At 35.3% G+C, this 13,617-nt stretch overlaps 1 protein-coding gene across 4 annotated transcripts; it reads left to right on the top strand.

The window, feature by feature from the left end:
* The first annotated feature begins 1,820 nt into the window (after positions 1–1,820).
* On the top strand, positions 1,821–11,052 carry LOC125268839 (beta-microseminoprotein-like). Of its 4 annotated transcripts, none has more exons than XR_007184974.1 (5): positions 1,821–1,874; positions 9,645–9,735; positions 10,123–10,225; positions 10,480–10,594; positions 10,834–11,046. XR_007184974.1 is itself a non-coding variant. In XM_048191383.1 (5 exons), the coding sequence occupies exons 1-4, from the start codon at positions 6,173–6,175 to the stop codon at positions 10,580–10,582; spliced, it is 306 nt and encodes a 101-aa protein (XP_048047340.1). In that variant the 5' UTR covers positions 5,787–6,172; the 3' UTR covers positions 10,583–10,594; positions 10,837–11,052. The 4 variants fall into 4 exon arrangements, 2 of the variants coding, with proteins under 2 accessions (XP_048047340.1, XP_048047339.1); XM_048191383.1 differs by lacking the exon at positions 1,821–1,874 and adding an exon at positions 5,787–6,181 and having other exon boundaries at positions 10,837–11,052; XM_048191382.1 differs by lacking the exon at positions 1,821–1,874 and adding an exon at positions 5,787–6,181.
* The last annotated feature ends 2,565 nt before the right edge of the window (positions 11,053–13,617 follow it).

Here is a 13,617-nt window from a genome sequence, read left to right on the forward strand (position 1 = left end):
AATTATAATATTTATATCAGTAAGTCTCAAGCGATGTCAGTAAATATGTTAATGCATTTGTAGTATATACTTAGAATGAAATAAATGTATTTTAAATTCATTGTGATATAGGTTTTTTTTTTTTCACTGGGGTAAGGAGGATTTTCTGACTGAAATTTACAATTACCCTCGACCAAAAGGAAGTCAGAGGTCAGCACAATAGCATCTGTGTTTGTTCTGAAATGAAAATCATGTAGGCTACAAAGTATTTTAGTAAATAGCTAAAACCACATAGAATCCCAGAATGCCCCAGGCTTTAATATCAACTACATAATCTACAGCTCAGGTTTTGTATTATAGTTCAGTCAGTATGTGTGTGTGCATTGTAGTAGTATTTTAGTAGTGAGTAGTATTTTACGGTTTGGTCAGTGTGACATGTAAACTGTCTAGATGAAAATCCACGCCTGTAGAAGAAGAATGGAGAGAGGATGTGAGATTAGGATGATTATGAAAGGGAGCGAAAAGAATTAAACTGACAGAGAAAGAGTGCAGGAGGATAATGTGATCTTCTCACCCTCTGAGTCCTATCACAGGTGAAAAATAACATTTGATGATATTAAAGAAAAGGATATCGGTTGTAAAGCAGGGTATCACTCTTCCTTTTTTCCTCTCTTCATCACACAAAAACACATGTGCAGGTGTTACAGGTACTTTTATGCCATGGAGAGGGATTGTAATTTAACCTAACATTTTTGGATGGTCACACATTAAAATAATCTGGAAACTTTTTTAGGCCTTCATTTTTTCTTTTTCTATTTTTCAAAGACCTGTTGTATTCAAACTTAAACTGTGAAAATCCATTAGAATATATTTCATTTCAAAAACTGATAATCCATCCAAAAAGTAAAATAATCACTGTAGAGGAGTTTGAAGCTACTGTATGTGCTGATCAGAAAATTGTGCTCGCCCCAGAGTGTCAGTAAAAACACATCACAGGATTCAGAATTTTCATCTTTACTTTGTATTTGTTTGTGTGGTCTGCAATAAACAGATGAATAACATCACAATTAATATTTACAATATACATACATAATAGTAATATACATGCCATTCTACATGCAATAAAATTCTCAGGGTTTGAACTGCACTACCTAAATTAACCGCTAGAGCGCATGAAGCCCATCTATCAGGGATAGCGAATTTGAGGCTACGTCGTCATATATTGGCAGAGCCACGGGAAAATACGACAAATACTATTAACTTGAAACTGATTAAAGGTGTTAACATTGCACAAAGTAACCACAAGCAAGGAATAAATACTAACTTAAGTAACGTAACTAACTTGTATCTCTGTTATATTTATGGCTGTGAGTACAGCGCGAATGCTGATAACACGAAGGTGATAAACAACTCGATAATTTACAATTACCAAAGCTGTAAAGAGCACAAAGATGTAAACAAACTTAAATTTTATCATGAACGCACACATATGAGGTAAACTTTGAAGGTTAAGGTAGGACGATATGCTGCGTGTTCTGTGTGCTGCGCTGGCTGTTCAGGAAGTTTCCTAGCTCGCCACCTAGTGTCCTTTCCAACATCACCAATAGAGGGTATGCATCGACGTCACTTTCCCGCCGAAAACGCGTTCCCTCAATTGGACTGAGTGGGAAAAGAACCTGCTGCGTGACTGGATTTAATAGGGGAAACTGCGAAAACGCGAGTAAAACTAACGAATTACACTAAAGGTTGGGCTCAAAAGTGTTCCTTACAACTTGTCAAATAAACCTAATCCATGGATATTGACATGCAGCCAGGAGTCGTGTTTCCTGATATTGACGGTGGGGAAATACATAAAGCAAATCTGCCTGTGAACACTTTATATAACTACAATATAGGTAGGTTTAAATCCGCGTAATCACTTATATCAATGTCATATCGTCATATTGTCCAGCCCTAAAACATATATAGTTTTATAGTATAGTTTTTGTCAGTGTTTATTTAAAAACGCCCAATTATGCAGAATATAAGATGGTAAATATTTAATTAATGAGTTGTCAACATAATATATAACAATACAATATATACGGTATGACTTTACCTCAAAATCCAACAATTTGACACAAAATGATAACTGCAAATCCATGTTTCTCTGCTGGAGTCGAGCTATTTCTGTGAATTGCAGTAATCATTTGCTTTTTTTTTCTGTAGCTTTCGCAAGTTTTTAAATATATACCTCAGGATTTGTGTCAAAGCTATTTGTACAGTCAATCACAAAGCTGTTTTCCGTTTTGGATGTGTTTTGTGTGTTTTTCGCGACATTCACGCTGAAAACCAATGCTGCCGCTCAGTCTTTTGCCACTCAGCGGCGTGACCGCAGTCGTAACGGTCGACGGTGACGTCACGTGCATACCCTCTATAAGCTCGTCACTGATTGGTTAAATCTCCTTAACAATCACTCAATAATCAAAGCATTTCAATGTTTACTGAGTGAAATGATAGTATCAACCAAGGTAAACTCAGCATATTATATAGCATTATTTCCAATCAAACAGCTTTTAACCAAATTATGCTAAAAGTGTGAACATATTTAATTGTTTGTGGTGGAAACACCCACACATTTGACCATAACAAACTGATTTTTGACTCATTTCAGCTCTGTGTTTGCCAAGTTGCAGATATGTTTGGTGATGAGAGAATTCTAATATTAGCCTATATAATTAAAGCTGCAAGCAGCATTTACCGGGGTTCAAGCCTTTAAGCACATAAAAAGGTATTATATTTTATTTAGCAAGCATGTAAGCACTTAGATAATAGATGGAAAACACCATTTACAGCCAATACAAGCAATTTACTAAGGAAAGATATGCACAGTTATAGCGCCACCTATTGCCCGATCTCCACCACTTTTTTGGGATGTCCTCAGAGTGTGCCCATACATGTTAATTTTGGTGAAAATATCTAAAATAAATTACCAATGAGCAACTTTGATTGGATTTTTTTGCCACTTCCTATCAATTTTAACATTTGGGCTTTGACATATAATTAATCATCTTAGGTTTCGTCTCGATCGGACTAATGGTTTCCAAGATATTCGCAAAAGTTTTTTAAGCGCTAAATCACAACGTTGCACAAACCATAAGCCGAAACCTGGCAAGTCTGGTATCGTTGGACTCGGCAAGGTTTCAGGAGTCTAAAGACATGACTCCTGTGAAAATAAGTCAACCACATCCAAAGTTATATACATTTTCAGCCAAAACCATTAAAAATTATGTTTTTTAAAGCTTTTTTTAACAGTTATAGTGCCACCTATGGTCCGATCTCCTAAAAGTTGGCATGCTTCCATGCTGCATATGCTCACTTAATTCCATGGTTGAGTTTTCTTTTAGGATTTATAGGCTTTTGGGTATGTTTAGCCACGCCCATTTTCTAAATGACTGTTATAGCTATACGCGCTTGAACCCCTAATTAAATGAGGCACACTGATTACAACAGGAAGTCCAAAATTATCTCATTATCTCTATTCTCTGAATGAGAGAGCTAGATAGAGAGAGACTGACAAAGAGAGATAAAGAAGACAGAGCCACAACTACAGCCAAGCATGGAAATGTAATTTGTTGCGCAAATAAAGGATGGTTATGCTCATTGTTACACATTTATTCAAAAGCTATGAATGCCTCTCTACCTTAGACTAATCTATTCTGAGTTTAGATGGTATATAGTGAGGTAATGGCTTTTTCACATGATTTACATCTGGGCAACACAATCAGTCTCTCTGTCATCTTGTTTTGATTTTCACGCCAGCGCCCATGTAATGATACGTCATGCAAATTGTAATGACAACTGTGCCGCTTTCATCAGTTACTCACCCTCATGTTGTTCCAAACCTGTATGATTTTCAGTCTTTCGTGGAAGAAGAATGTGATGCTGCTCTTTTCAGTATAATGAATAATGACTTCTAGTTTTATTAAATTTTTATGGTGTTTTTCTCCCTTTTTGGAGACAACCTATGGTCACCATTCACTTTCAGTGTGTGGAAAAGAACAGTGTGAACATCCTGCCTAATTCTGCTGAAATGATCATAAATGTATGAATTATCATAAAAAAAGATCATTTTGATACCTGAGTTTCCAAGTTGGGATGGGCCATAAATTTTTACCTTTGCTGTAGTGATAGTTAAGTTTTAATTGTCTTTTCCGCAACATCTATATTGCTTTCTCTTGCAATACAGATACAAGAGAATGGGACAGTGGGACACTACATTTTATTCAAAATCCGTTGGATTTTATATTGACTAAATATCTTCTATACTTTGCATAAAATTTCCTCAAGAAATAGGCAAGAATAAACCTGCTGTCCTCTGTGATTCCTTTTCTCATAAGGGTGAGTTAAAGGGGACCTATTATGCCCCCTTTTACAAGATGTAAAATAAGTCTTTGATGTCCCCAGAGTGTGTATGTGATGTTTTAGCTCAAAATAACCCACAGATAATTTTTTATAGCATGTTAAAATTGCCACTTTTTGGGGGTGAGCAAAATCGCGCCAGTGTGTGCCCTTTAAATGCAAATGAGCTGCCGCGTTCAGCCTAAGAGGGCGGAGCTTCAAGAGCTGATTCTCTGGTGTCAGGGTCAGGAGTCAGTCAGGACAAATATAATATCAGAAACTGCGAATATATGCTGCATGTGTAATACTGGATAGAAGTAAAAGAAAATTAAGAGAGTGTCTGATGCGATGGCTTCTCGTCTCTTCATTTACAACGAATCAATCAATAATGCATATTACAACAGTTTGGCACATTACAAAGATCAAAACATGTATGACCTATTTGTACAGCAATGACTGGATATAAACATGAACAACAAACATTTTTCATATTCAGAATCTAGTGCCTAAGTGACACTCAAATGTCTTATTCTTTACAAGATTGAGATTTCCAGAATATACAGATAAGCACCAAAACAATTTATATATTATATAATAAACATATCTATATATAACATCACTAGTATTTAACCTTTATCCAAATAACATGAAATTTGTCAAAATAAATACATATAGAATACGAACAATATTCTCAGTTCGTTCTGATATTACATTGAATATGAAATTCACTCGTCAAAAACATTGTCAAATGTAACGCATAACACAGACATAACCACGGATTAAACAACCACGTATGCAAGATGAAGATAGTTCATAACGCTAAAACAATATTATATATACAGTCGTGCTCAAAATTATTCATACCCTTGGTAAATATGAACAAAGAAGGCTGTGAAAATAAATCTGCATTGTTAATAATTTTGATCTTTTATTTAAAAAATCTACAAAAATCCAACCTTTCATTGGAGAATAAGAATTTTAAATGGGGGAAAATCTCATTATGAGAGAAATGTTTTTCTCTAATACACACTGCTCACAATTAATCATACCCTTTTATTCAATACTTTTTGCAACCTCCTTTTCCCAAGAGAACAGCTCTGAGTCTTCTTCTATAATGCCAAAACCATGGCCCATTATATGACTTCTAACACGGACAGTCAGGTTTTGATTTTTTATCTGTTGGTATTTGATAGAATCCATGATGCCATGTATCTTAACAAGATGTCCAGGATCTCCAGCAGAAAAATAAGCCCACAACATTAAAGATACAGCAGTATATTTCATTGTACACATGGGGTACTTTTTACCCCTGTCTGCACCAAACCCATCTTAAGTGTTTGCTGCTAAAAAAAGCACTTTTTTTTGCTTCATCTGACCATAGAACATTTGAAAAGTAACTGACACTACTGGAACTTCAAACGGGGTGGGTTATATAGTCAGATGAAGCAAAACAATTTGCTTTTTTATCAGCAAACACTTAAGAAGGGTTTGGTGCACACAGGGGTAAAAAGTACCCCATGTGTAGATTCGATTTATATTTCTATTTTAAACATTCATCATACATGGCGGGCTTTCGCGTTAATCACGGAGCATCATGTGCTCAACCGCACTGAACTCACGACAACTTTTTCTAAAGTATAAAATAACAGCTTAAAACACATACAACTTGTTCGTATTACTTTAAACAGTGTTCATACTTAAACCGAAAGTGTGTTTTGTGCATTTTACTTTGCAGTTACCTGGATAGAAGTAAAAGAAAACAGTTTGATAGTTTGGTGCACAGGCGCGCACCAAACTAGCGTGCGATGACGTCATGACGCAGGTAGGCCAGATTAATCTAATTAATTTACTAAATGAATTAAATACTATTTTACAATATTAGAAAAATACTATTAACAATATATTAACTTTGGGAACTTAATCACCATGTCACACATGGAGATAGAACAGGTATAGTTTAGTTCAATTATGGTTATAACTTATATTGTCTTCTTGTTTTTATCCACTGTATTAGTAGGCAAGCCTGTTTACCGATGAGTTTTATAACGTTTATTGTACTTCACACAAAATGAAGCGTCTGTTTTCACTATAGAAAATCTCTGTAAGAGCTTAATAAAACACAGTGCAAGTGTGCTTTAAAATATTATCCATAAACTTTCTCTCTCTCTCCCTTGCATTATCATCAACATACACAGCAAAGTACACAGAAACAGTCGTGACAACTAACAGTAAACAAATATATAAAGACATTATGGCTTTTTGGGTGGTGCTTAATGAACTGGTAAACTTTACATCCATAAATCAACTCCGATGAACTGTAATAAAGTACTCTAACCTTCATGACAGTAATAGAGCTCCATGAGCTCCTCTTCTTTCACCCTAGCGCTTATTTTAGACCATAGCAAACTGGGCACAACCACACTACAGAACAAGTTTGATTGGATAAAAGAATTCTTAAAATAAGGTGAATGTGAATGAACAGCGCTCTCTTCCACTCTCATTACCCACAACTGAGGTGCCCTTGAGCAAAAGACCAAACCCCCAGTCGCTTCCCCGGCGCCGCAGCAAAAAAGAAAAAAGACTGCCCACTGCTTTGGGGGTGTGTGTGCACTTGCATGGGTGAAATGTACAGTACAAATTCTGAGTATGAGACACCATACTTTGCAACACGTCACTACACACTACATGAAATGATTATACAATAAAATGATGTATCTGGATATATCCATGTCTGTTTGTCTCAAATTTATGTGTAAAATCTACATAAAATACTTTCATGAACAAATCATGATTCATCAGTACCTTTTTCATTCAAAAAAAGTATTCTAAACTTACAAAATAAATGCAGGGACAAATCACAATCTGGATAGCATTGTAAATGTGTTATAAGATTAAATTATATTCATAGATATATTTTGTTATATAAATCATCTGTATGAAAAAATGAAGTTCTTATTCTTTCTTCAGCATTTTAATGGTTACAATTACCATGTGACTGAGACGTGAGACTGAGTTACATTCTCAGAATCCCTAATCTGATTAATGAGAACTTCAAATAAATGTGCACAGTTCTTCTAGTTTTATATTTACTTAGTAAACATTTAAATATATAAAGATACATATCATTTACAACAAATACTTCACTTATATTCAAATTCTTCTGCAAACAGACAGCACAACTATACAGACAAACACACCAGCATACAGTATATGCAAAAAACATTGGATGTCAACAGACCTTTGGTGGGAAAAAGGGGCAGATTAATTTGTTCTCATTTAACCACCAAAAAGAAAGCAGTAAATTGATTGGATGAAAAATGTGTCAGCCACATCTGTGATTTTTAATGTTTATTTAAAGCCATTGAAAAGAGTTTAAAGAATGCTTGTTGGTGTTTCATTAAACATTTTTATTGGTCTTCTTATTGCTCACCATATCTCACTTATCTTAAAGGGGGGTTTTATTGGTTCTCTTCCACAATATGCTCCAATGCTGTCTCGAGGTCTCTTCAGGAAGACTGGCCAGTGCTTTTCCCCCTGCAATATGTTACAGTGTAATTTTCAGTCAAATTTAAGTCCACCAGCGTGGTTCCTAGAGAGACAGCACACTGAACTGATGTGGACTCAGAAGAACAGAACAGACTAGACAAGACGAGATTAGAGATAGAATTAGTTGTTTAAATTTATCTTTATACCACTCAATGAATTGTGAGTAAATTTTACAATAGTGGTTCTTTTATACAACTTAAAAGTTGTTAAGCCTGCTTTCTTTCCTTTTTTTCTTCTTTTTTGCTTCAGTGCTGTTTTGGGGTCTCTTTTGCAGTATTAGACAGAAAATTGTTTGAACTGTATACTGAATTGTTTGAATAATTATATTGAATTTTCAAATCTGAAATAAAATTATCTCTGATGTCTCTTTGTCCTCTCTTTAAGTTGAGACTTTTACAAACATTTCTCATTTACAGAGGACTGTTGGATCATTATTGCATAGGGCAGGACAATTTTACCTTTGAATAAGAAATTTAGAAGAAATTTAACACTCTTCTAATGATGGAAATTGTTCTTTATTGCTTTTAGACAACACAACAACAACAATAATATTAATTATAATAATCAAATATGGTTTGTCTATGGGTTCATTTTGGGGAAATTAGTCTGGTGATGCTCAGAGAGGAGAACAATATTTATTCCACTTCAAGCTAGGAAGTAATTATGTATATAGCGTTCAACCAGAAGTTTCTAAAGGCTAATGCATGATTACAAAAAGAAAATAATAAAATGTATAACTACATTTCTGTTAAATTAAACAAATTTTATTATATACACAGCATTTGATCATTTGACCTAAACCACGTGTGTGCATCGTGTGCACGGGTGAGGTCTTGTGTGTTCAGGCCACCTCAAAACAAGAAACTGCTCTGAACATACTGTACAGAAGAGAGTTGATTTGAGAGTTCAGTCAGAGGATGTGATCCGTACAAAGCAAAATAATTATAGTTACAATGAATTGGCTTCTAATTTGTTGATGGAAGTTTGTAGATTCGTGGAGTGATATTTTAAGTTTTTATTAAGTCATTTGTAAAGCCACCAAAAATTAAAATTAATGAATAACTTATTAATTAATTACTTAGCATTCATGCACTCCACCATTTCTTAAGTATATTTACCAAAGAACAATTTATCTATTTCTACAATGACCCCGCCAATGCAAATTATTTGGTTTTGGATAAGTGCTGTATTTTGCAATAATCGCAGATGCAAAGTAATTAAGTAGACCAGTTGAAGTCTATCGGACTACCCTGCACGTCGAAAAATAACGCCAAAGGTATACCCAGTGCGTTAAAAAGTGACGCCAGGGTCTACTGACCATGCGTCAGACATTTGACGAGTAGGGGGTGAGACTGTGTTGTTATTGCAGAATTTCAAGAGAGTTTCTAAAGTGCCTTTTGGTGTTTGATTGAACAGTCTTCTCATATTGCTCACCACATCTTACCATGGTATTGTATCATTTTCATCCTAAACAGCAGGTTTATGGGGTCTCTTTCACAATATGCTGTTTTCTTCTGTAATATTATATAATGTAATGATTCTGTAACATACAGTACAAGGAACCTATATGGGGAAGAAACAGTATTTCATTCATGGGTCTTATGTGGAGTATGTTGTACATGTATTTAGTAGAGTTTATATATCAATATAAACATATATATATATATATATATATTTACATCAAATCTATGTCAAATAAGTTCATGTTAATCTCTCAGTCTGTATTTTCTCTCTTTCAGTTGAGACTGTTTGTGTTGCTTACAGCAGTGGTCTGCTGTTATGCCTGTACATTAAGAATGGATGGCCTTCAAGATACCACTGACAGTCCAGGTGATGTTACTACCTGTTCTATTGGGAAAAACTATTCCCACATTTTACAAAATGTTAAATATGTGGCTGCAGGTACGAACTGCTGCAATTTCAAGGTGAAATGTCCACCGACTGGTGGGTGGGCTTAAATACCCATTGGGTTCCAAGACCGTCCATGGCTATACCAGTAGTTTGAAGATATATGCTGCTTTTTATCCCTATTTAAGCATTACATTTACTAAAGAAAAAAATGTTTGTGGCGCCACCCAGTGGACATTTTTGGATACCTTGATTTGCAGTTAAGAGTTTCTCATGAGATCAAGTTAAAAAGTATCTCTATATTTGTGTGTATTTATTATCCTGGGAAAAAAAAATAATATTTGAAGTATGTTTCTATTATTTATTCAGATTGTTCTGACTCTGATGGAAATCTCCATGAATTTGACTCTGAATGGCAGACCGAATCTGAAATGTGTGTCTGTGCACACATAGGAATCATCTGTTGTCCCAGGTGAAAAAAAAAGTACACTTCTATGTACCTAAAGTGCTATTTTCGTGCACAAATTTTGCACTTCATATACTAAAATTCTTCTTTAGCACTAGATAGCACTAAAGATTTTAGATAATCTTAAGAACATCCAAGTGTACTCAACTGTGCTATTTTGAGACACCATGAAATATGAACTAAAATGTGCTTTTAACATACTATCTCTGTATTCAAAAAATGTATTTATTTACCACTATTTACCACAATTTTTTTGCAAGGTTTGGCAACACCTTCTTACCTGATCCCATCCCTGAATCCACCCCTAAAATCTACTACGATGACTTTGGAGCTTTCACTGAGAATGACATCGGAGAGCCTTAAAGAACCATCCATGTAAAATCCTGAACAACCTTTACAGGAAATATGTCTCTTGCAAAATCAAAATCAAAATGGCTGTAAAGTTTTCTTATGCCATTTTTAAAATGAATGAAATGTGTACAGTATGTATCTGTGTTTTGCCTGTGCCATTTTCAAGAACCACTAACACTTTGTGCAATAATTTGAGAATTATTTTGACCTATGAAATGCAAACATATAATTTACAGATGACCTTGTGTTTGTATGTGTTTCAGCAGTGATGAAGAGCCTGCTACACCTGAAGTTTCCAATCAGCCAGATTCCTCAGACTCACCTGAAGTCATTACTGATGACTCTCATGAGTCAGCTGAGGACCGTGAATAATCCTCTCGCATAAATGTATTTTTTCACTTAAATATATTTTACAGGCTTCACCCTGAATGAGCCAATGTATAAAGCAGGCTGTCAAATAAAATAAACATACCTGTGCATGCATTTATGGTTGTTTGAGCATTTATGACAACATTATCTGAACAATATAGCAGTATACTGCAGAGATACAGACAAAGTAAACTGACTGTTGAGGATGTTGAGGCAAATTTGTTTGAATGTGTTAGGTCTACTGAAAATGTTTACATCAGGTTTAGTGGAAAAGTGATTTCTTAGCAATTTCCTGATTAATGAGAAACATTTATACAATAATTTTTTATATGGAAAGTCACCTAATAGCAATTGCTTTCTTTACATTTGCAGCTAATGATAGCCTACTACTACGTATAAAAGAAAGTTAAATTATACTTACACTGTGTTGTATATGAAACATTTTGTTTAAAACATCTGGTTTACACTAAGACTAGTGCAAATAGTGATGTGATATTCACACAATGCATAAATAAAAGCCATGTCATCTACAAAGTGAATTTTCTGAACAACGGTGGGCGGAGTTAGTCCTTTGCCTATTTTGCATATTTGCGCATATCCAAATTATTTACCCACGCACAAACAATTTTAATATTAGTTTTATTTAAAGTTAGATTTTATTCGTGCTGTAGCCTATGCTATAACAGATTTTTCAACAAGAAAATAAAAGTCTAAATAATATTTGGTTCTCAGTAATATTCTTCAAAATGAGATACTAGTAATACGTTACTGCTGTGGATATTCCAAATCATAGCAACCAAAGCATTTCAGATGGAAAAACGCTGCGCCGCCAAAGCACTCTCAAGCGCCACCAGCTGCCCATTTTCAGAAGAGCACCAGGCATCTTTTCAGCTGACTAAAACGCTTTGGTGGACACACGTTAATGGAATATTTATTGTCCATATGGCCTATTAGTCTCTTTTGCATTTATGCAATATACTGGAGCCAAACCTGAGAAGGGAGTCCAGAAGATTCTAGAGTGTTGCCAGACACGTAATCTGCGTAGTTGTAATTCATAGGCAGGGATTATGTTAATTATGAATGAGAGTGCAAGCGCCCTATTTCAGATGATTTGAATTCATTAACATACACACGTTCAACTATAAATCTGATGTTTACGAAGCGTTTGTGAATCTGGAGAAGAGTTTTCAGGAATGTCTGCTTTACGCGCAAATCACTCAGAATTTCATACTCATTTACGAAAGTTTCATGAATGAGGCCCAATGTGTTTAAATTGAACGCTCTAAAGGCAATAATTTTAGATCAGATTCTAATCAGATACACAAATAATCAGTCTGAACGTAGCCTTAAGGCCAATTCACACCACACAGACAAACGCCAACAAACATGTAAAAATTCTAAATCCAACAGCCAACTTGTTTGTTGGCGTTTGTCTGTGTGGTGTGAATTGGCCTTAAAGGATTAGTCCACTTTTAAATAAACTTTTCCTGACCTCCAGACGGTTGAAGGTCAAAATTACAGTTTCAGTGCAGCTTCAAAGGGCTTTAAACAATACCAGACGAGGAATAAGGGTCTTATCTAGCGAAACGATCGGGCATTTTAGAAAAAAAAACCCAACTGCTTTATAAACACAAATGATCGCCTTGAACGTAGCCTACTTCCGCTTTTCTGCATTCTTCAAAATGCTTACGCCGTATGTCCTATGCCTTCCCTATTCTACTTACGGAAAAAATGGAACTGGTGCCGCGTTCGTAAGTTGAATAGGAAAGGCGTAGGACATACGGCGTAAGCGTTTTGAAGAATGCAGAAAGTGGAAGTACGTTCAAGGCGATCATGTGTGTTTATAAAGTGTATTCAGTTGTATTTTTTTCGAAAATGAGCCGATTTATAGTGATGAGCAGCACTGAGGCTTTTCCCTCATTGTTTTGGGAAAAGATTCTTCGAGAGTGTCGAAAACAGCGACACTTGTTTAGTAAAAAATAAAGCAGCCAAAACCCTGTGAAAGAAGCTTCGTCGGATGAAGCAGCTATGCACCACACAGTTTAATGTTACACGCTCAAATAAAAGCCTAATAGTGCGCGCACGTGTGTGTTGAATTTATCTCAGTGATAAATTAATGTACCCATTAAACTATGGCATTTAATGCCAGAATGATTATCAATATGATGTAACAGAGGAATAAATGTACACATATGAATTGTATATGGCAAATATTTTATTTTCCTGAAATGATTTGTATTCTTCATATTACTTGTATAACTGGGTATCTAACAATTTTATTAAATTTGTCTGAATGAAAACCTACTCATAAAGTAAGATCTGGGGGTTCGAGCATTCCGATGCGCAAAGTGAATTGCGCACGTGATTGGACAGAAAGTGAGGCTTCGTTTGTCATTGGTCACGTGATTTCTACGAAAGGTTGTGTTCTAATTAGTATTTTAATCTGATCAGTTTCACTTCCATATTAGAGATGTTGATATAGCAGCTTATGTTAGCCATACATGCACAACATGCAAACAGTTGTTCGGAATAGGTTGTGAAAAGTAACCCGCTGTCCTCTGTTGGACTTGTTGACATAGACTGCAGCTCTTTGGTGTTGCCATGAAGTGAGGACACACAGGACACAATTTTCTCCCTTGCACACATAAATGCACACACACCTCCTCAGATCAGTAGGT

Source organism: Megalobrama amblycephala, linkage group LG5 (assembly GCF_018812025.1).
Source record: "Megalobrama amblycephala isolate DHTTF-2021 linkage group LG5, ASM1881202v1, whole genome shotgun sequence".
NCBI lineage: Eukaryota > Metazoa > Chordata > Actinopteri > Cypriniformes > Xenocyprididae > Megalobrama > Megalobrama amblycephala.

What these genes read in the sequence shown, in the direction of transcription:
- LOC125268839 (XM_048191383.1), top strand. An exon ending in AGATACCACTGACAGTCCAG is followed by an intron (nt 9,736 to 10,122) that starts GTGATGTTACTA and finishes TTATTTATTCAG; the next exon opens with ATTGTTCTGACTCTGATGGA. An exon ending in GGAATCATCTGTTGTCCCAG is followed by an intron (nt 10,226 to 10,479) that starts GTGAAAAAAAAA and finishes TTTTTTTGCAAG; the next exon opens with GTTTGGCAACACCTTCTTAC.